The sequence below is a fragment of the Furipterus horrens genome, unplaced genomic scaffold, assembly GCF_987537825.1.
Source record: "Furipterus horrens unplaced genomic scaffold, mFurHor1.1.pri manual_scaffold_12, whole genome shotgun sequence".
Lineage (NCBI taxonomy): Eukaryota > Metazoa > Chordata > Mammalia > Chiroptera > Furipteridae > Furipterus > Furipterus horrens.
Window position 1 is genome coordinate 16,941,832 of NW_028327182.1, and position 22,096 is coordinate 16,963,927.

General features: G+C 40.0%; 1 protein-coding gene and 1 long non-coding RNA gene across 6 annotated transcripts in view; one reads left to right on the plus strand and one right to left on the minus strand.

Moving 5' to 3' along the window:
* Nucleotides 1-5,183: 5,183 nt before the first annotated feature.
* LOC149995903 (uncharacterized) lies at nt 5,184-6,224 on the minus strand. Its single transcript, XR_016507514.1, has 2 exons — nt 5,792-6,224; nt 5,184-5,673 (listed from the first exon to the last, which is right to left on the minus strand). It is a non-coding gene; the product is annotated as an uncharacterized LOC149995903 (long non-coding RNA).
* Nucleotides 6,225-6,262: 38 nt separating this feature from the next.
* Nucleotides 6,263-22,096, plus strand: part of RBM26 (RNA binding motif protein 26) — an 87,109-nt gene continuing 71,275 nt past the window's right edge. For all 5 annotated transcript variants that reach the window (XM_090258937.1, XM_090258938.1, XM_090258940.1 and 2 more), the window contains exon 1: nt 6,263-6,395. In XM_090258937.1, coding sequence (XP_090115063.1) covers nt 6,325-6,395 — 71 coding nt within the window. In that variant the 5' untranslated portion in view covers nt 6,263-6,324. The remainder of the gene's footprint in view (nt 6,396-22,096) is intronic.

The window sequence follows — 22,096 nt, forward strand, 5'->3', positions numbered from 1 at the left end:
ACGGCCAATGGCTGCGCTGGTGCCACACGCCGCCTTCAGGAGGGAAGCTGAAGCCGGGCTGCAGCTGGGAACAAGCTAAGCTACCTGGTTGACTGCTTAGCAGCCACTTTGGGCTCCAAAGGACGGTGTTTTCAAATGGAACCGCAACTCTGGGCACTGCCTTGTGTTTGCTCTTGCTTAAGATGGCTGGGCGTTGTCTGGGTTTTGCATAGATGAGCTCTGAGATGAGGAGTCCACCATTCTTCCGGATCACCCAGCATCTAAATAAAAGCCTCTTTCCTTTCTCAACGGCCTCTGCCTCTAGAGTTTGCCTTTTGTGGCAGTGGGCAGCTGAACCCCCATTTTTGTTCTGTCATACACCAAAGAATTGGTGATTGTCTTTCAAACTCTTCTTTACCAGAAGTACTCTGATATTAGTAAGGGGAAAATTATAGTATGTTCCCTGTCTCAGTTTACACTATTACCTGTTGCTGAAGTGTTTCACCTTGAATCATCTAAGGACTTACCTCCCCGCAGCAAGCATTAACATGCTCTTAATTCTATTTCTAGACAACTAAAAATCCTGACATTTATTGTTAAAGGTGATTTGCATCCCTTCTGCTTTTATTTAAAAATCCCCCAATTTAAGGTTTTTCTTAAAAGAAGTACATGCGTGTGATCATGTTTTCAGTTCATCCTGACACACTGAAAACCTTTCATGACTGTGCATATTTGAAATAAAATCTAGTTCAAAAATCATAATATGGCCCATGTTTACCTAATTTAGCCAAAAGCCATTTTCCTCCTACCTTGATATCCTGCTACCTTTTCGCCCTTAAGATCCTGGCGTGTCCTTAACTCAGAACACCACACAAGCTATTATGTTGGCCTGCAATGTTCTTGTCTCTGTTCTGTTTCACATAACTTCTACTTAATAATCAGTCTTCTTAATCACTTGATATCATATCCTTAGAGAAGTTATGCTTGAACCTTTCTAGTCTAAATTATTACAATGGTTCATATTTCACTCTATTTTCTTTTATAACACCTAATTTTATTTGTAATGATACATTTTTCCTATATGATTATTTGTTAAATATTCCTTTTATATTAGGCTATAAGTTCCATGGGGCAGATATCATGTCTTTTTTGTCCAACACTGTATTCCCAGTAACTAAATCTGAAATGGAACAGATCTTCTGCAAACATTTGTTGAAAAATAAATTGGAAAAACTATATGGAGTGCAAGAGTTGAAAACAGGAGAAAAGGAAGTAACTCTTGAAATAAGGTACTTAAGGAGACCATAGGAGGTTAAATTCAGAGCATTACATGAAAGACAAAGTGTATGTACATTAAAAAATAAAATGATAGGTGCTAATTAAATAATGCCCATAGAAAGTCAAAGGTTTGCTAGAATGTATGGCTTGGGAGAGATCATATTAAATTGAGGTGGCTAGGAATGATTTCAAAGAAGTAATTGGGTCAGAAGTTATGGTTCAATTTTATTGTTAACTATAACTTTTTAAGAATCCATAAAATTAGAATGAACCAGATGATTTAACTTCTAGGCTGGGCTCTCTGGGGAGCAGATGTTGAGATAGTTAGAAGTACCATAAGTTCGGTGGAGAGTAGCACTTGTGAAAGGGGACGGGAGAAAGCAGAGTACTGGGCAAGCAGAGCCATGGGTTTGCAGGTCTGACAAAGCTCTGATCATTCCAGTGTTAAGTAGGCCCTTATACTAGTTTCTGCTTAGTCTTGGTTGAGGAAAGGCAGGGGAGAGATGGCCCTGAGACCAGTGGAATTTCACCTGAGAGAACCCAGAAGGAGTTAACAGCTAGAGGCTGTCAGCTAACTACATGCCTTGCTGTTGAGCAGTGAGCCCTTTCTTGAGGGTATATCTGAGCAGTGCACCTCAGCAACTGCCATATATGAGGGGGGACTCCTCAAAACCGGAATTTATTTATAAAAATTGTGTATTTATTTTTACATGTTTAAACTTCAGTCACCTTTGAAGTACTCTCCGTTTGATGCAATATATCTATCAAGATGTTCTTTCCACTGCTCAAAACTGTTTGTGAACTCATTTTGATGCCTTTTAGTGCTTCTGCAGTTTTTTTTGTTTCACCTCTTCCACAATCCACAAAACATTTCCCTTTGAGGACTTTTTTTTAATCCAGGGAAACAAAAAAAAGTCACTTTGGGCAAGATTGGGTGACTAGGGAGGGTGGGGTCCGGGGGTCATTCTGTTTTTGGTCAAAAACTACTGAACACTCAACGTGGTGTGGGCAGGTACACTCGTAAATCACCCATCATGAAATGGGCAAACATGTTCAAGGAGTCTTCACAAGAAATTCACTGAAGCCAAACACAGACTCTCACAACAATGCCAGCTGGTACAATGATACAGATGGGTTCCTGGAACACTCATCTAACAGGGGAAGCCTGTAATACAAGGGTCTTGCCCTCCAGAAGATAATTCCTCTTTTTTTTTTTTGCGGGGTTTCCTCCTGTAATTATAGGATGTCAATTCAATCCAAATGAATCTGTACATTTAATGGAGGACTTTTTGACAAGCTCAAGAAGTTTAAGCATTTGGAAGACCAAAGGTTCACATTTAGCTAAGTCAAATTTGAAAAAGAAGAGCAAAGAGAAGGGATTTAGTCTATTACATATTCAGATAGTCTATAAGATGATGGAGTTAAGTTCACACTGAAGAATATTGCTAGGATCAGGGTAGCTAAGTAAACCATAAGGATATATACATATAGGTTAGGAGATATATCATTATGACTTCCCTATGCTAAATATTTCCCCTCCCCCTACTTTTCTCCTATTTAAAATTATGTATCCTTTAATAAACATTTTTGAGTTCCAGACAGTGTGCTAAGTACAGGAAATATGAAGAGAAATAAGCATGAGTCCCGGTTCTTAAAGAGCTCATAACCTAGATGGGGAGACAGATGAGAAAACTAAATAAAATGCTCTAATTCCTATTCTACAGGTAGTAACCAGGAGGCAACTACCTTTGTCTGGGGCCTCAGTGAGAAGATAGTATTTGAGCAATGAGGTAAGTCATTCCAGGCAAAATGAACAGCATTAACAAAGTTACAGGGCTTTTAAAAAGCATGGTATATTGGAAAATGTTAATCAGTAACCTAATACATGACATTCTGAAGTGTTTGTTTCTGGATAGAGAAAACAAGGGTTGTTTTAGCCTTTTCTTAGTAGAATTGATTATCACATTAACTAATTGTCACCTTTGGAGGCAAAGCCAAAGAAGATGAAGCACTGAGAAATGAGGGTTAAATATTTATGGTTAAGAAAGAAAATCATGCTAGACAGCACAGATGGTTAACCATGGAGTGATATCAAGCACTGTACCATGGACTTAGAGGAGGAAGAGACTGCTATCAGCTACATTGGTCAGGGAAGATTTCATGGCAGTGGTAGGGCTTCATTGGGTCATTCAAAAAGTAGAGAACTGAGAATTGAGTCTATACATCAGGTGCGTAGGAGATTCAAAGCTTAGTCTACTATGGAACAGGTATACAGATAATTGCAAAAATAAAGCAATGAATGCTATAATAGAGTAAAAAAACAGGCTGATTTGAGAAAAGTCTCAGAGGGACTCTTTCTTGCTTTAGAGCAGGCAGGTCAGGGATAGATTTCCAACAGTGATGCACTGATTTTGATGGATTATTGGGATTCTGTCAAGTGAAAGGGAGGGAAACACATTTTGCAATGGCTCAGTTTAATAAGAACAGACCTCTTTTAAGGAACATGAAATGGTTCAGGATGGCTGGATCAAAGGCTGAAAGCACTGAAAGAAGTTTTTAGTATAGTAGAAGCAACAGAGGAGAGCCTAAGCGTGGCTGCTTTGGCTCACTAGGAAGTCAGAGAAAAGGGACCTTGGAGACAGGTTCAGGTTAGTCCCGACCAAGCTGCCACTGCCCATTGCTACCCTGGTTGCAAGTCTCGTGGGAACCGTTAGAGTTTAGGAGATGCACACCTGAGAGAGAAGGCATGGGTGTGCTCCCGAGAGGGAGAGCTCCGAGTATTTGGATTTTTATCCTGAAGACAATATGAGAGTTCATGACGATTTTGAATAGGGAAGTGACACGATTTAGATCCACATTTCACAATGATGGATATTAGGCAAAGACAATAAATATGGACTCATCTGGGGGCAACCTAAGAGATAGAGAGAGTACAAGGCCGTTTCTATTGTTTAGGGAAAATAAGAGAAGACTTCAAAGATACACTAGCAATGGTATTAAGAGAGAAGGAAGTTTGAGCTGCCAGAGAAAGAAGTAAAGACAATCTCTGTGGAAATGATGTGAATAAATGTTTAGGAAAGTGGAGGGTAAATAAATCAGTTTACCTGGAGTATAGAGTACATGACAGAAGAGTGATGATTAGCTTTGGAAGTCTGGAATGAATGGCCAGAGTTATGGAACAGCTGGTAATGAGGTTGAAAACGTTGTTGCAATCAGCTAGTGACAAGGCTTTTAAACAAATCAGCTCAACAATTAGAATGTTACTTTTCTCTAACAATAATATATTTATAAATTATTTGTGGCAGTAAAAAATACATAAAAGATATCATTGTAACTATTTTAAGTGTCGAGTTCAATGGTATTAAGTACATTCATATTGTGAACCTTCTCCAGGACTTTTTCATCACTCCAAACTGAAACTCTTTACCCATTAGAAAATAACTCCCGATTCTTTCCTACCCCTCCCATACCTGGCAATGGCTATTCTACTTTTTGTCTCTGAGTTTGTTTCCTCTACGCACCCCACATAAGTAGCATCATATGCTATTTGTTCTTTTGTGTTTGGCTTATTTCACTTAGCTAAATTGCTTTAATCAGCACCCTGGTTATTTCATAACTGGATTTTAATTTGCATCCTACCCTATACGCTGTATTGTAAAACAAATGTCTAGCTTTTACTTGATAATCTTTTCCACTTACTGCTTCAGGACACTTCACTCCCGGAAATTCTAAACAGGAAATGATAAACTTCGCGTTCTTAACAGCAATGAAGTGTCTGTCATAAGTGACTTTTTATTGGTCTCCTTACTATCTATATTGTGAATTGTTTTCATTTCATTATAGTTTATGTGCGCTAGACCTTTTGCAAAATCCCACCTAGAACCTTAACGGTACTAAATTATTTACCGAATAGCAAATATAACAACTCAGGCAGAAATCAAATTTATTTGACCACCCAGGAGAAGGGAAGTTAATTAATTTGGGGTGCTGATTTGACAGCGTTTTCTTTTGAGACTACGTAATTTCCCTCTCTGGTGCTGAATCGCTCTCAATGAAGAGAATTAAAAACACACTTTGGAAACTATTTGAGGGCTGTCAAGGTTATTTCACCTTTCATTTGAGGCATCCCTAGGTTATCAGTGCTCTGCCAACAAGCCGAGTAGTTTTGGGTAAGATCCTCCGGAAGTCTCAATGGGTCAGATTAGACCAGGCTCTGCTTCCCAGACCACGTCACAGACACAGAACGTGGTACTGCAGGGCAGCGCAGTACAGCTGGAACCCAGGGCACGCACCGGCGGGGATGCCCTCAGGGAGCGCTCCAGCCCCCAGGTTTGTTTCACCTGACGCGCCGCAGCCGTCTGTCACAGATGAGGAGCGGGGGCTCCGGCTGTTTCTGAAATCATCGCTCTTTCCCTCCTAGTTAAAACAAACAACAACAAAAAAGAGTATTAAAGTGTAAAATGGAACAAAAGCTGCAAGCCACGCAAATATACACACACACACACAATCGAAGTTTGCTCTTGGTCAATTTTACGTTTCTTCCCAGCAGGCTCCGGGAGTCATCGCGAGACTTCGTCAATTCTCACGAGAGTTACCGGCAGCCATCTTCCTGGGGGTGCTGGGAGCCGGGAAGACCCCCCGAATCGTTCCCATTGAGCTACTCTTCGTCTTCGCTTTCTTCACTTTTTCCTCTCCTGCGTTACCGACAAGCACTTGGTCCCGAGGCTGAGAGAAAGCCCGGGTCTGGCCGCGTGTTGCGCTCGTGGTTCAGAAAGATTCCGTGGGGTGGAGGGAAGGGGGAGGGCCCGGGCAAGCCGTTGCAGCCTCAGCCCGGGCCGGGGTCCGGGGAGGGGGAGCTCCTAGTCCCCGGTGGACTCGCGGCCTGCGGCGACCCCCGCGGAGCTCTTCACCGAATCCGGCTCAGGGGAACCTGCCACCGGCGCCTCCCTCCGCGGCCCACGCGGGCGGTGCGCGGAGGAGGAGGAGGAGGGGGCGGGGGCAGCGGCGGCTGTAGCGGCCGCGACCGGGGCGGGCGGAGGAGAGTGACGGGCCTCCGGGCCTCTGTGGATGGTTTCTAAAATGATCATTGAAAACTTCGAGGCCCTGAAGTCCTGGCTCAGCAAGACTCTAGAGCCCATGTGAGTATCCGGAGCTATCTGCTTGCAGGGATGGAAGTGGGAGATAGGCGAACACAGATCTCTGCAGTTTCCCCAAGTGCCTGAGGTGGAGGCCGAAGCGGGGAACAGAGGTCTCAGGGTTCCTGGGTTTTCTCCGCTGCTTCCACCCTCGTCCCCAGGTCCCGCACCTCCCGGAGAGCCTCTGTCCTAGCGCGGAGTTGGTCCGGAAACCGCTGTCTCTGCCCTTGTTCTCCCGTTATGTGTAGACTCACCCCCACCCACACACACACAGACTTGTGTTTGCTGAGGGTCCCCAGATCCGGTTTTTTTTGTTTTGTTTTGCTTTGTTTGTTTTTGAGCAAATCTGTGCATAACCTCCGGACCACTGATTACTTATGTTTATTTAAACGAAGTGAATGGCCCTTATTAGAGATTTGGGTCTCGTCTAAACCACTTAACGTTTTACCTAAACACTATTCCTGAAAGAAAGGCCACGTCTCCCATGTGCTGTCTGGCTCCTCAGCACCTCTCTTAACTGACTGAAGATGTAACAGGTGCTGAGGTGCTCAGTAAAATTCCCTTTCTCCACCTTCATGTCCTTTCGCTTGGAAAAGAGGAAGAACCTGTCCATATGGAACACTGAGCAGTTTTAAGTGGGATGCTGTTAGATGGGCTGAGTGTGTTTTGCGAGGTGGGGTTCAGAGTGCTGAAATGCTTTAGATCGGAAAAATTAAGGAGCGTTTTAAAGATCGGTCTTTGAATACATAAAAAAACATCAGGGGCCAAGTGCTTTATCAAAATTGCTTTCCAATAAACAACTTAAAATGCATTGGGAAAATTCACTCATTCAATAAGTTTATTAAGCGCCCACTAGGTACTGTGGGAAGCTTTGGGGGTGGAGCTTTCAAATTCCAAAGCTGAGAAGACATAATAAACAAACAATAAGAGCAATGACGATTGTAATAATGGAGGGTCATGTGAAAGAGTGATTAGAAGGCCTCTCAGAGGAGGTGACAGTGGAGCAACACCTCGGGGGAAAGAAGGAACCATCTGCGGGAATGTCTGGAAGAAGAATTCTTGCAGAGGAAACAGCAAGTGCAATGGCCCTGTAACACAAATGACGGTGATGTTCCAGGAAGAGAAGTGAGGCTGTTGTGGCCCTAAGGAACCTGGTGGCCGGGGAGAGAATGGAAGGACATGAAGTTTGAGAAATAGGCAGGCACCACATCCTGTAAGATCTTTGAGGCTGCTGTCAAGAGCTAAGGTTTTATTTAAATTATAATGGGAAGGCATTAGATGCTTTTGTTCTAGCCCTGCTTGCTTTGTGGAAATTATAAGGGGGCAAAATGGAACCAAGGAGACTATTCTGAAGGGCAGTATAGGCAGAGAGGTAGTTTGCATTTGAGTGATAATGGAGACAGAGAACTAAACATTTTATAAGTAGATTTGATAGAACTTGCTTGTGGATTGTATGTGGGAGTTGAGGGAAAGGGAAGTCAAGGATGATGACTAAGAAGTTAGCCTAAGCAACTGGGAGAGAACAGGTATGGGATGGAGGGAAAGATAGATGGTTGGTTACATCTAAGCGAGATGTCAATAGGTGGTTGGGGTTATGAGTTTAGAACTTGGGCCAGGACTAAAGAAATTTAAATACCATCACTCAGATGGTATTTAAAGCCATGAACTTGTGGGAAGTTTCCTAGGACAATGGGTAGGCAGGAAAGAAGAGAGCCCAGATTTGAGGTAGGAAGAAAGGTGGAATATATGTCACTAAAGGAACAAATGATGAGGCAAATTGTCAACTTCATGGGATGCTGCAGAATGAATGAAAAAGGGCAGCAGGTAAGTGGCCCGTAGATTTGGCAAGGTGTAAGTCATTGGTGACTTAAGCAAAAACAGTTTCACTGGAGTGGGGTGGTACAGCTCGTAGCCCTGTTTCAGTGGATTGGAAAGCAAAAGTATCAGTGTGGTGTAGTGGTGGAGGGACAGCTGGAGTGGGAATGGCTGGCTTTGAGTTCTGCCTCTGCCTCTTCCTCTGCCTGGCTGTGTAATACAGGGTAGGTTACTTAACTCAGTGCCTCTGTTTCTTCATCTCTAAAATGGAGAAGGTGGTGGATATGTATTAAGAATATCTTTGAACACTGCTTGGTTTATAATTAGCACTAGTAGATGAACAGAAAATTTCTGTAGTGTTAGGAGTCAAAATAGTACAGTATTCCTTTTTTTTAAGCTTCCAGTTTTATAATTACATTTCCCTTTTTTCCACTAGCCTAAAAGGAGATTAGTTGTAGTTACTTACTGTGTATGCTTATAATTTTTCTTTAGTTTTAATAAAGCATATTCCAGGTATCATATAGCCTATTGAGTTGACTATTATTGCAGTCATTACTGTTGGAATAAGTAAGGCACTACAGTAGTAGGAATTGGAATTGGTCCTTTTATAACATAAATTGGTGTGGTAAAATTGAGCCCTGTCCCTTTAATTGCATTTGAGGCGAATTCTTTTTAGATGGTGAGTTTTAAAGCAGATTCAAATTATTTTAAGTCCTATGGTTTCTAACCTTGGTTTTGTGAAATTTTAAGGTGGATTTGTTATCTGGAGGGATTTTTTTGCTCTACTTTAAAGTTGTATAATTGCCAAATAGCACCTGTTTGAGGGAGAAATATTTGAAGGACTCAGGGTAAGATGTAACCCAAATTTATGTAGAACTTTTTAGGTACGTGTGCTAGTAAGGTATCTCATGGTTTGGGACTTGCCCCCACGTTTTGAATGTAGTAATTCAGCAAACATTGATTGAGCACTTAATCTACTCTGTGCTAAGCAATGTGTTAGGTATTGGGAAAATAGTAGGAAACAAGACATGAAATGACCATCTTCATGTTGTTTACCATTTAGCAGAGAAGATAGGTGTCGTACAAGTAATTACAAGACTAGTGAGTGTTATCAGGTCCAGAATTTTGTCAAAATATATGTCTGGGATGTCAGGAAAGGCTTTCCTGGCATGATAACATTTGATCTCAGCCTGGAAGGACAAAGAACAGTTTGCTGGGGCAAAAGAATAGACGCATTTTAGGTTTTGGAGAACAGATTGAATGAAGGCTCTAACACGAAAGAAGAAAGGTGTCTTGGAGGAACTGAAGGAAGATGAGAAAAGAGCAAGGGGAAGAACAGCATTGGATAGCTTCAGAAAGAGGAGCCAGGTCACATGACTTTGTTGAATCCTGTTAAGGATTTTGGATGTCACTGAAGGATAGTGGGACATCAGTGAAGGGTTTCAGGGCAGGAGAGTTTTCAGGTTTATATCTAAAAACTAACCTGGTTGCACTTTCAACATGAAATAAAAGTCTGTAAATCTGTATTTTATTGATTATAAATTCTGTAGGTGTACCACGGTTCTGAGTTTTCTATAAATTATTAAAAATGTAGGTGTTAATTAAAATTGACATCTTGAAGTACTTAAGATTGATGTTCTCCCAAACATTTGCTTAATTAATATTTGCTAATAATAAAATAAAATTAGATATTAGTGTTTCCTTTAACATTCACTTGTTGATGAGTCCTGGGAAAAGTTTAAGGGTTTGTTTTTTTGTTTTGGTGAGGGAGATGTTTAGTTTTTCTGTTTTTTTTTTTAAACGGAAAAGGTTTTCTGTATTTTAAAACTTAGTTCTGAGTTTACACATCACTAAATGTGGTACTTTTATCAAACATGAATGTTTTTAACTGAAGGGAAACCTCAAGATCTCATCAAACTCCTTATTTTTTTAGAAAGTAAAATTGAAAGGCAGACATTTAATGATGTGCCCAGATTTTGTGAGGTTAGTATAAAGAACAGAGAGCCTAGTTTTGTGCTCCAGCTGCTAATGCTAAGTACTGCTAAGGCAGTCAAGTAGCATGGTGTGTGGTTTAAAAAAGTAAGTTTTGTGTCCGCATAGACCAGTGTTCAAATATTAGTTCTGCCATATATTAACTGAGTGTTCCAGGCAGGTGAACACCCCTTTCCTTATTAGTATAACAGGGACAGTTATACTTGTTTCCTACTGCAATTGAAAGGATTGAATGAGGCACATTTTTTAGAACCTAGTTCTTTCCTCTATTAAATATTGGTTGATTAAGGACAAATAGGTTACATTACTATTGCTGCTGTGTTACTATTATCACTGTTGCTGCTGCTGCTACCACTTAACGTTTGTATACATTGATAAAAGTTTTGTTACAAGTTCCTTCCTTTGATCTTTCCCTTTCTGTAGACTCTGTTGGGCATAGAAAGTAAATCTCCCATTCTTTAAAGAAGAAAATTTTAGCAACAGTAGCAACAAAAACAAAACAAAACGAATCGTCTTCTTCCTCTAGTCACTTCATCCTAGCTTTCTTTTCTTTTTATTGGTGAATCTTGAAATATAGTAGTCTTTACTTTTTCACTCACTTGCTTCCAACCATTTGTTTCTTAATGCTTTACAATATAGTTTCTGCTTATTTTCAACCAGAATTGCTTACCTCAGTATTACCAATGATTTGTTTACTAAATGTAAAGATTTTATATGGACTGTATTCTTTGCCCTGTGTGTATAACATTAGACAATGTTGCTGCTGCCTTTTTTGTTTTGTTTTTTTTTAAACATTTGAGGTCTTAATTCCCTAATACTTTTGTCCTCTTCTCAGATCAGTTCTATTCCTGTTAGTTCTTTTCCTTGCCTTTTAATTGTACTTTGCAAGTTCTGTTTTCATGATTTTTTTCCCCCTTCAACCATTTTTACTCCTGCCATTTCATTCCCATTTATGCCTATGGATGGTTTCTATTATAATCCGTGCCAGTGGTTCTTTAAAATTTGTATGCATTGTAGATTCTTTAAGAGTTTAGTTAAATACTTCCTTCTCTAGGATGTTGCATACACTACGTACACATTTGCATTGTATTTCAGATCTTTTCCAAGAGAGCCTCTACTTTATGCATTTACTTCTCACATATTTATGATTGACTTAACCATTCCTTAAAGCCATAATCTCTTACCTCCAATTTTAGCTGTATATCCACCTGGTTCTTTTATCTGAACTTCAAACTATGTTTCTGAAAATAAATGTTCTATGAATTCTCTTTTCATTTTTCCAAATTATTCAGGTGTTGACGTAATGAATGTCCAAACCTGTAGAGAATTTTTATTTTTAAAAGAGTTTATTTGAGTAAACCTATGGCATTACCAGAAAGTAAGATCTAAAGTGCTCTGAGAGTAAATTTTGCAGTTTCTTTTATATATTTGGAATTAGGGAGGGAACGGAAGGAAGATTACATAAAGGTGGGTGAAAGCAAGGTACAAGATCGTTAACATGATTATGTGCTCCCTTGACTACCCACCGTGACCTACCCATTTAGGCATTTATGATGAGGTTACTTTCCTGGACTTGTCAGTTTTATTTTAGAACCTCTTTTTGTCCACAGTTTTCCCATTTTGTCGTCAGGCAATCCAAAGGATGCATTGATGACCAACTTTTTGGTCAGATTGTGTGGTCTCAGCACTTGGACGACTCATTCCTAGGAAGTCTCAGTATTGGCTCCATTTTGTTGAAATGGTGGGTCATTGAGGATGGGGCAGTACAGCAAGCGCGTGTAGGATGTGAATTGAGACTGAATTTTCCCAAAAGGGAAGGCAGTCAAGTCTTTTGGCCTTTGTTGTGACAAACACCCTGGGTTATTCCTGTCCTGTGTACTATTGTGATCTGAGTTTTTGCCATTTGTCTCATTTTCTGTATTTTTCATCTAGTATTAAAATTCACATAAGCCATAAAAAGACTATTAAAGGTTATCTTATACGTCTTTGGTAATCATAAAGAGTTGGAATATATAGAAAAACCCAAAGAACAAGTATAGCTATTATTAGGACTGATGTTATTAGCAGACAGGTAAAGACAATTAAACAGGGTTTCAGGGTTCAGCATCACACTCTAGGTATACAGATCTTGTTGATATCTCGGGATAGCTGTCTACTTCTAATGTCAGTGGCTTCTCAGAGGAGTTTTTGTGTCCATTGCAGGCGGAGATGAGTGTCAAGAGACAGGGAGAGATGTCTATTCAAGGTTAGGTACCTGATACGGTCCCTTCCAGTGAGGTTAGAGAATCTGTTATTTGATGTTCTTTCCAAAAAGCAAAATCTCTAGGTGGCAGTCGGTGATCTTTAAAATCTGTTTCTCCTGGGAGCTGACTAGGAAAGGAAGCATTTACCAATTTAGCATTTTCCTCAAGTGACTTTATCAAACGTTAGCAATTACGTAAGATATCTCCTTCCATGATATCAGCTCATAAGTTGCTTCATTTAATTTAAGTCCAGCTTAAATGCACTATAATGCATGTAGGAATGCATAAAACAAAACAACGGAGTTGTTTTCCAGGGAGACTGGAAGAACCTGGTGGCCATCCTGGATTTCCTGGAGCCTCAGCTGTTCACTTAATTTACTGCCATTGTCTACAGATATAATATACCCGACAGATTTCCCTTCACTTGCTTTATAATGTGCCCCATGCAATTTTACATAAAAAACAAGCCTGATTATTTGAAAATTTCTGTCTTGTAAGGAGACAGAACACCTTTGAGGTGTGCCAGGAGCCCTTCTGGAACAAAAAGTTATTCTTAACGTATATTGAGATTTCAACTTAAAATTTCAGTTCCTAATGAAAACTAAGAAGTCAAACTTATGAAGATATTATATAACCTGTAGAAACATAGGCTTTTTTCATTTCAATTTATTATTTGTATTTATTTTTTGAATTTATTAGGCTGACATTGGTTAATAAAATTAATACATCATCTGTATATTGTGTGTTTACCACCCTAAGTCAAGGCTCCTTCCCTCACCATTTGTCCCCCTTTACCCTCTCCTCTCTCCCCCACCTTTTTTTCCCTCTGGTAATTGCCATACTGTTGTCTGTGTCTGTGAGGTTTCTGTTGTTTGGTTTTTTTTGCTGAATCCCTTCACCTTTTTCACCCAGCCTTCCAAGACCCCTTTCCTCTGACAGCTTTCAGTCTGTTTTCTGTAACTGTGAGGTATTAGTTTATTTTGTTCATTAGATTCCACTATAAGTGAAATCATATGGCACTTGTCTTTCTCTGACTGGCCTGTTTCACTTAGCATAGTGTTCTCCAGGTCCTACGATGCTATCCCAAATGTGAGATTTTCTTCCTTTTTACAGCCGAGTAATATTCTATTGTGTAAATGTACCACAGCTTTTTTTATCCACTCATCTCGTGATGGGCATTTGGACTGCTTCCAAATCTTAGCTATTGTAAATAACACTGCCATGAGCATAAGGGTTCATGTATTCACTTTAATTAGTGTTTTGGGTTTCTTTGGATAAATTCCCAGTAGAATCACTGGGTCATAGGGCAGTTCCATTTTTAATTTTGTGAGGAGATTCTGTACTGTTTTCCACAGTGGCTGCACCAGTCTGCACTCCCACCAACAGTGCATGAGGGTTCCCCTTCCTCTACATCCTCACCAACACTTTGTTGCTTTTTTGATGATGGCCATTCTGACAGGTGTGAGGTGATCATCTTATTGTGGTTTTAATGTGCATTTCTCTAATGATTAGTGATCTTGAGCATCCTTTCATGTCTCTTGGCGATCTATATGCCCTCTTTCAAGAAGTATCTATTCAGGTCCTTTGCCCATTTTTAAATTGGATTATTTGTTTTTTTCAGTGTTGAGTTTTATAAGTTCTTTATAAATTTTGGATATTAACCCCTATTCAAATGTATATTGGCAGATGTTCTCCCATTTAGGGGGTTGTCTTCTCATTTTGTTGATAGCTTTCTTTGCTGTACAAAAACTTCTTAGTTTGATGTAGTCCCATTTGTTTATTATTACTTTTTGTTGCCCTGGCCTGAGGAGATATATCAGAAAAAATATTACTACTAGAAATGTCCAAGATTTCATTGTCTATGATTTCGTCTAGGATTCTTATGGTATCAAGTTTTACATTTTATGTCTTCAATACATACATTTTTTTAAAAAATGCTTTATTTTTTATGCTATTACAGTTGTCCCAATTTCTTTTCCCTTTGTTCCCCTCTACCTTGTGACACCTCTCCCTCTAGTTGTCTCCCACCCTTAGTCCATACCCATTGGTTGTGCATATAGTTCTTCTCAACATCTTCCTGTCTACTCCACTCCCTCCTACTATGCTTCTTAATTCCTGTACCATCTCTCTCCCTTTCCCTCTTTCCCCCTCCCCACTGACCTCCCAAAATGTTCCCCATACCTAAAATTCTTTTCCCACCCTTCTTGCCTACTTAGTCTGCCTTTGTTTCAATTCCTTAGCTTCTGTTGTCGGTTGTTGTGATACAGTTTTCATTTTTATGTTCATAGTTTTGATCCTCCTTCTCCTAAACAAGTCCCTTTAACATTTCATATAACAGTGATTTGGATCTGATGAACTCCTTCAGTTTTACTTTATCCTGGAAGCACTTTCTCTGCCCTTCTATTCTGAATGACAGCTTCGCTGGATGGAGTAATCGTGGTTGTAGGTTTTTACTTTTCATTACTCTGAATATTTCTTGCCAGTCCCTTCTTGCCTGCAGAGTTTCTTTTGAGAAATCAGCTGATAGTCTTACTGGGATCCTTTTGTATATAATTCTCTTCATCTTGCTGCTTTTAAGATTCTATCTTTATCCTTAATTTTTGACATTTTGATTATAATATGTCATGGTGTGGTTCTCCCCGGGTCCAGTTTTTTTGGAACTCTGTGCTTCCTGGACCTGTAAGTCTTATTTCCTTCCCCAAGTTAGGGAAGTTCTGGTTCATTATTTTTTCACATAATTTTTCAATTTCTAGTTCTTCACAATTCTGGCAGCCCTATGATTTGGATGTTGGCCCACTTATAGCTGTCCGATAAGTTTCTGAGCCTCTCCTCATTTTCCTCACTTCTCATTTCCTCTTTCTGCATTGGTTGACTTTGTTCCTTCCCTATGTTTCCATTTGTTGATTTGATCCCTGGTTTTCTTTTCCTCACCACTAGTTTCATATGTGTTTTTGTTCATTTCAGCAGGACTAGCCTTCATTCCTTCCCTGTCTTAAGATCTGATGTTAGGTCTGTAAGCATTTTTATAACCAAAGCTCTGAACTGTCCCTCAGAAAGATTTTCTATCTGCTGAGCCATTAGATTAGATATTTGCTGTCTGGTCAGCTGCGTCACCGGGATCTCTATTATGATCTGTGCCATTCTTACCGTTTTGTGTTTACCTTTGCTTCCTGGGCAGGGCTGTCACACCTCCTACACTATAGGGGGCGGAGCCCCATGCACTCATCACAACCGTCACAACCGAGTGACCCGTCTCACCACGCTGTGGCGTTTTCTGCAGGGGTGGGGGTCCAAGATGGATTCCTGCGGTTCACTCTCCGCTGAGAGACTGGGAGCCTCCTCCTCCATCCCCACCCCCTTCGGGCCTCACAGTCCAAGGCAATGGAGGTCTGCCTTCCCTGGCTTTGGACTCGCAAGCTGACGGGTCTGGTCTGTAGCTGGGGGTGCTCCGCAGGTGCTTCTTGCCTCCCCTTAAATACGGGTGCCTGCTTACTGCTGTCCTGCCTCCATCGCTGCTGCTGCTGCCGAGGACATCACAGCTTGAACTCTCTTCCCCAGCTTCGCCCCTCCTACCTGTCCGGACGAGCACCACTTCTTTCTAACTTCATACGCTGGGCTTCCATTTATTTTCTGGTACTTCTGGTTATTTCTGGTTTTGCGGTAGTTGTATTCCTTCTTAGTTGTGGAGGGAGACATAGTGTGTCAGTCTAGGCCTCCATTTGGCCGAAAGTCTCCTGTGTTTGCTTCCATGTCCCAGGGAGAGCTGTAGCTCCTACTATGTTATAAGGGGCGGAGCATTAGGTATTTGTCAGTAACCGGCGACCTGTTTCACCATGTTGTGGCGCTGTATGTGGGGAGGGGTCTGAGAGGGAACAATGCTGATTGCCCAGCACTCGCCCCTTTTCCAGGCACCTCTCCCACCTCCACACCAGACTGGAGTCCCTCTAGCTGCTGCCCTGGCTGTCGTTCCCAGAGTGGGTGGGTCTGCAGATGTTCTAGGACTGTGGGGGCCCTTTAAACAAGCGGACTCTGCTGAGAGACTAGCAGTTTCTGCCTCTGTCCCAACCCCCTTGCACAGTCAGAAGCAATGAGGCTTGATTTTCCCCAGTGCTGGGACTATGAGCTTTGAGGTCTGTTGAGCTGGGAACGCTCCCCAGGTGTCCCTCCTGACTTTAAAACGTGTAGCTGCTTTCCACTGGCCTGCTGCTGTTGCCACTGCTGCCACCACCACACCACGTCCTCTCCGTCTCTGCTCTGCCTCTCCTGCCTGTCTGGATGAGTATTTCTTCTTTATATCTATCTTTGCTGGACTTCCATGCACTTTGCTTTTTTGGAACTGCTGGTTGTTTCTAGTTTTGAGGTAGTTGTATTCCTTCTTAGTTGTGGAAGGAGATCCAGCATGTCTGTCTATGCCTCCATCTTGGCCAGAAGTCCTTCAATACATTTTGAGTTTGTTCTTGTGTATGGTGTAAGAAGGTGGCCTAGTTTCACATTTTTGCACATACCTGTTCAATTTTTCCAACACCGTATATTGAATAGACTGTCTTTATTCCATTATGTGTTTTTGCCTTCTTTGTCAAATATTAATTGACCATAAAGGTGGGGGTTTATTTCTGGGCTCTGTTCTGTTCTCTTGATCTGTGTATCTCTTTTTATACCGGTGTCATGCTGTGTGATTACTATAGCCTTGTAATATAGTTTGATATCAGGTAGCATGATTCCTCCAAGTTTGTTCTTCTTTCTCAAGATTGCTGTGACTATTCAGGTTATTTTGTGGTTCCATGTAAATTTTTGGGTGTATGTGTTCTAATTCTGTGAAATACACCATTGGTATCTTAATAGGAATTGTGTTGAATCTATAGATTGCTTTGGCTAATATGGACATTTTAATAATGTTAATTCTTCCTGCCCATGAACACAGTCTATGCTTCCACTTATTTGTTTCTTCTTCATTTTCTTTCTACAGTGTCTTATAATTTTCCGAGAACAGGTCTTTTACAACTTTGGTTAAATTTATTCCTAGGTATTTTATTCTTTTTGAAGCAATTGTGAGTGGGATTGCTTTTTCAATTTCCTTTTCTGAAAATTTATTATTGGTGCATAAATATGCAACTGATTTCTGGATATTTATTTTGTATCCTATTACTTTACTGAATTAATTTATCAGTTTTAGTATTTTTTGGTCAACTTTTTAGGATTCTCTACATCCAGTATCATGTCATCTGCAAATAATAGTTGTTTTACTTCTTTCTTTCCAATTTGGATGCCTTTTATTTCTTCTTCTTGTCTGATTGCTGTGGCTAGAACTTCCAGTGTTATGTTGAGCATGAGTAGTGAAAGCGGGCACCTCTTCTTCTGATCTTAAGGGGAAAGCCTTTAGTTTTTGCCCATTGAGTATGATGCAGGCTGTTTGTCATATATGACCTTTATTACGTTAAGGTATGTTTCTTCTATTCCCAGTTTGCTCAGAGTTTTTATCATAAGTGAGCACTGGATTTTTATCAGATGCTCTTTCTGTATCTATTGATATGATCATGTGTTTTTTATCCTTTGTTTTGTGTATGTGGTGTATCACGTTTATTGATTTTGTGGATATAGTACCAACCTTGTATCCCTGGAATAAATCTCACTTGATCATGGTGTATGATCTTTTTGATGAATTGATGTATTTGGTTTGCTATTATTTTGTTGAGGATTTTAGCATCTATGTTCATCAGGCATATTGACCTATAATTTTTCTTTGTAGTGTCTATCTGGTTTTGGAATTAGTATAATGATGGCCTCATAAAAACGATTTTGGGAGCCTTCCCTCTTCTTGAATTTTATGAAATAGTTTGAGAAGGAAAGATGTTAGTTCTTCTCAGAATGTTTGGTAAAATTCACTCGTGAAGACATTAGGTCCCAGGTTTTCAGATTCTCCCTGATTCAGTTTTGGAAGATTGTATGTTTCTAGGAATTAATCCATTTTGTCCAGATCGTCCAATTTGTTGGCATATAGTTGTTTGCAATACATATTTTATTAAAATCCTTTGTATTTATGAGCTATCATTTGTTACTTCTCTTTCATTTCTGATTTTATTTATTTGAATTTTATCCCCTTTTTTTTCCTGGGTGAGTCTGGTTGAAAGTTTGTCATCATCTTTTCAAAGAACCAGCTCTTGGACTCATTGATATTTTGTGGGGTTTTTTTAACACTCTGTTCTGTTTTTTTCTGCTCTGATCTTTATTATTTCCTTTACTCACTTTGGGTTTTGTTTGTTGTTTGTTTTCAAATTTCTTTAAGTGTAACATTACATTATTTGAGCTTTTCTTGTTTCTTAAGATAGGCCTATAATGCTCTAAATTTTCTTCTTAGGACTGCTTTCTCTGTGTCACAGATTTTGGGTTTCTGTGTTCTTATTTTCATTTGTTTAAAGGTATAAGGTTGGTGTGAAAATAATGTCTGATTTCAAGGTCTATTTTAAAAATGAAAATGCCCATGATTATGAAAATATTTACTCATTAACATAACTTCCTTTGGTTTCTAGAACCTCATTCCTTCTGTCAACTACCTTATAAATGCCACGCTTGTAAAATTCTTTAGGTTTTGAAGCAAAATTTGAATCCAACTCATTTTCAACCTCTTGATGTCAACCTAAGACCATCAAAATGGTTCTGTAGTCCCCGAAACAACTGAGCAAGGTCAGGAGAATATGGAGAATGAAGCAATATTTCCCAACCAAACTATTTCAAGAAATTTTTGGTGAGTCGAGCTGTGTGAGGACAAACATTATTGTGATGGAAGGTGGCACCCTTTCTGTCGTAATGAGCGTTGTTTTTGGTTCTAAGCTGCTTTCAAATGACGAAGTTGTTCACAGTAAAGATTAGCAGTGATTGATTGTTATCTAACAGTTTGTAATGGACAATTCCTTCCATATCCCACCACACACTCAACATGATCTTCTTTCGATGAAGTCCTCCTCCTGGTTGTTGAACTCTTCTTTCTCCTCGACTGATCCACGATTGGCAGCATTTAACATTATGGTAAAGGATCCACTTCTCAGCACCTGTAACAAGCCTACCTAAAAATGGTGCCTGAAGGTGTCATGAAAGCAGTGATTCACAACAAGCAACACGCTGTTGCAGATTCTCTGGATTCAGTTCTTGTGGGACCCATTTTCCAACTACCGAAGCCTTTCCGATCCTTTTCAGTTGGCGTAGCATGGTTGTATGGGCTACGTTACATTGTTCTGCAAGTTCCCTAGAGGTAATGGTGGGGTTTTCTGTGACAACAGCTTCCAATACTTCGGAATCAAGTTTTTTTTGGACAACCCTCTTTTGGCTCATTTTTCAAACTGAAATCCCCACTTCGGAAATGGGAAAACCACCTCCTGCAACTTCTTTCGGTCACTGCATCGTCCCCATAAGTGCTCTGAATAGACTTTGCTGCTGTAGTTGCATTGGAGCCTTTACGAAACTCAGAGAGTAAAACATTTCTAGTGTAGTCTGTAGATGGGACAAACTTGGGTGCAAATATTGCGCATGATTATGAACAGTACTTTGATAATCTGGACAAATAAGGTCTAAATTAGTCACTGTGACATCAAAAAATTATAAGAGGAGGCACAAATTTAATAAATGCTATCTAAAACTTTCTTTTAAAAAAATCGGACATTACTTTTGCACCAACCTGGTATCTTGATTTCTCTAATCTCACTGTTAACCCATTCGTTGTTTAGTTAACATGTTATTTAGCCTCCGTGTCTTTGTATGTTTTCTTCTTGTGATTGATTTCTAGTCATAGCATTATGGTCAGAGAAGATACTTGCTTGGTATGATTTCATTCTTCTTAAATTTATTGAGAGTTTTATTGTGTCCTAACATGTGGTCTGTCCTAGAAAATGATGAGGCCTGTTTGGGTTGGTTTTAACAAACAGTACAAGTTGGTAGTTTGGAGCCTTTGTTTTCAATATGATGATGCTGTAGCACATGTTTTTGTTTTACTGGAGCTGATGTGCTGCTAGGTTTGGAAGTAGGGGCATTAAAAAAAAAAAAAAAAAAAAAAAAAGCAAATGGTGGTGGCAAAGCCTAGGGAGTTGTGTCCTTAGCACTTGGGGTTTCAAATGTACCCATGACCCAGTAGGGGTATCTTCAACTGGAGAGGTCCCAGATATACCCGGGTGGCCTTTTTGTTCCGGGGGCAGACAATGGGAAGATACTTTCCTTCAGTTCTCTTTGTCTGCCTACTTCCTTTTCCCTTCCCCTAGTCACTGCAGTCTCTCTTCAGGGAGAGCACCTGGTTCCTTCAGCGGTAGCACTCATGGCCGTTGCAGACCCTCACTCACGGCCTTCACCCTCTGCCTCTTTTCCAGAAAGGTTGTCTGGCTTGCTGCTGTACTGGCCAGCACCCATCAGTGACTGGCTCCCTGCCTGTCTGCGGTCCTATACCCCCACTTTCAGGGCACAGGTGGATGGATTTCTTGGGGGTCCTGATGTGTTGGGCAGCGGCTCTCCCCTCCCTTTTTTTTCAGTTATGGATGTCTGGCTAGTTGTAAATCAAAGGGGAGAGAAAGGGGCAACACTCATCCTGCCATGATGCTGTGATGTCTGTGATATAGTTTTAAATGCAACAAGTACTTTTAGTCCTATGACTTAGGACCTTTTGGGTGTATAAGAAATTGTCAGTGTGACTATTACATGTTTATATTATTTTCCTTAATGATCTCTTAACTACTTATTTTAGCTTTATAAAAGTTTAATTGTTTATAACAGGCAGATGATGAAAAGGATTGGTTCAATTTTAAAAACTGTTTCATAAACTTGCAGTGACCAGTCTGGATTGTGTGATAATATTGAATAGACAAACTTGGAAGAACAGTAAAACTCTCAAGAAATATGATTTCATTATGGTTAGGAAGAGGTTTTTGATTCTAGCTAGTTATCGTTGGTATTATATTTAAAAAGTGGTTTTATTGCTATGCCAAAATGTTTGAACATTTTGGGGACTAGGTTTTGAACGGTGGGGAAGATTATTAAAGTAAGGGAGTAACTTGATCCTATCTCTTTTTAAGAATGATACTGTGGTGTGTAGAGGTTTGATTAGATAGCAGCATTTTAGAGGCAAAGATTAGTTAGTGATTTGTTTGTTTAATCCTTGTTTTAAGTGGGAGTTGTGAAGTGCCTGAATTTGGACATTGGCATGAGGTTGGAAAAGGGAAGGTAGTATTTTGGGGACATATGTACTGAATATACATCAGGGCCATCCCTCAGGAGTGAGGATATGGGAGGAAAGTGCAACAAGAAAGGACTTGTCAAAATGTTGGAGACATTTTTAAAATTATTTTTGTTTTTGTATCTTAGGTGATTGAAATTGGACTTTTACGTTTGCCATAAATTGAGTTTTACCTAAACTGAGAATTGTCTTTTTTGTGAGTTTTGGTTGATATGCCCTGTGATTTAGTATGCCCTTATATAATGTGATAATTAGTGGATACTTCCTGTGGGTCTGGGGAAGAGGTAGACATAGTATAGTAGCATCCCTGTCTGGGAACAGACAGACACATCAATAGTAATCATTTAACAGTGGTAGAAATATTACAGATCTTAAGGTCTGGCAATTTAGGAAAAGTATATAAAATGTTTCTTCCTATAATTTAGTTACTATTTATTTCTCCC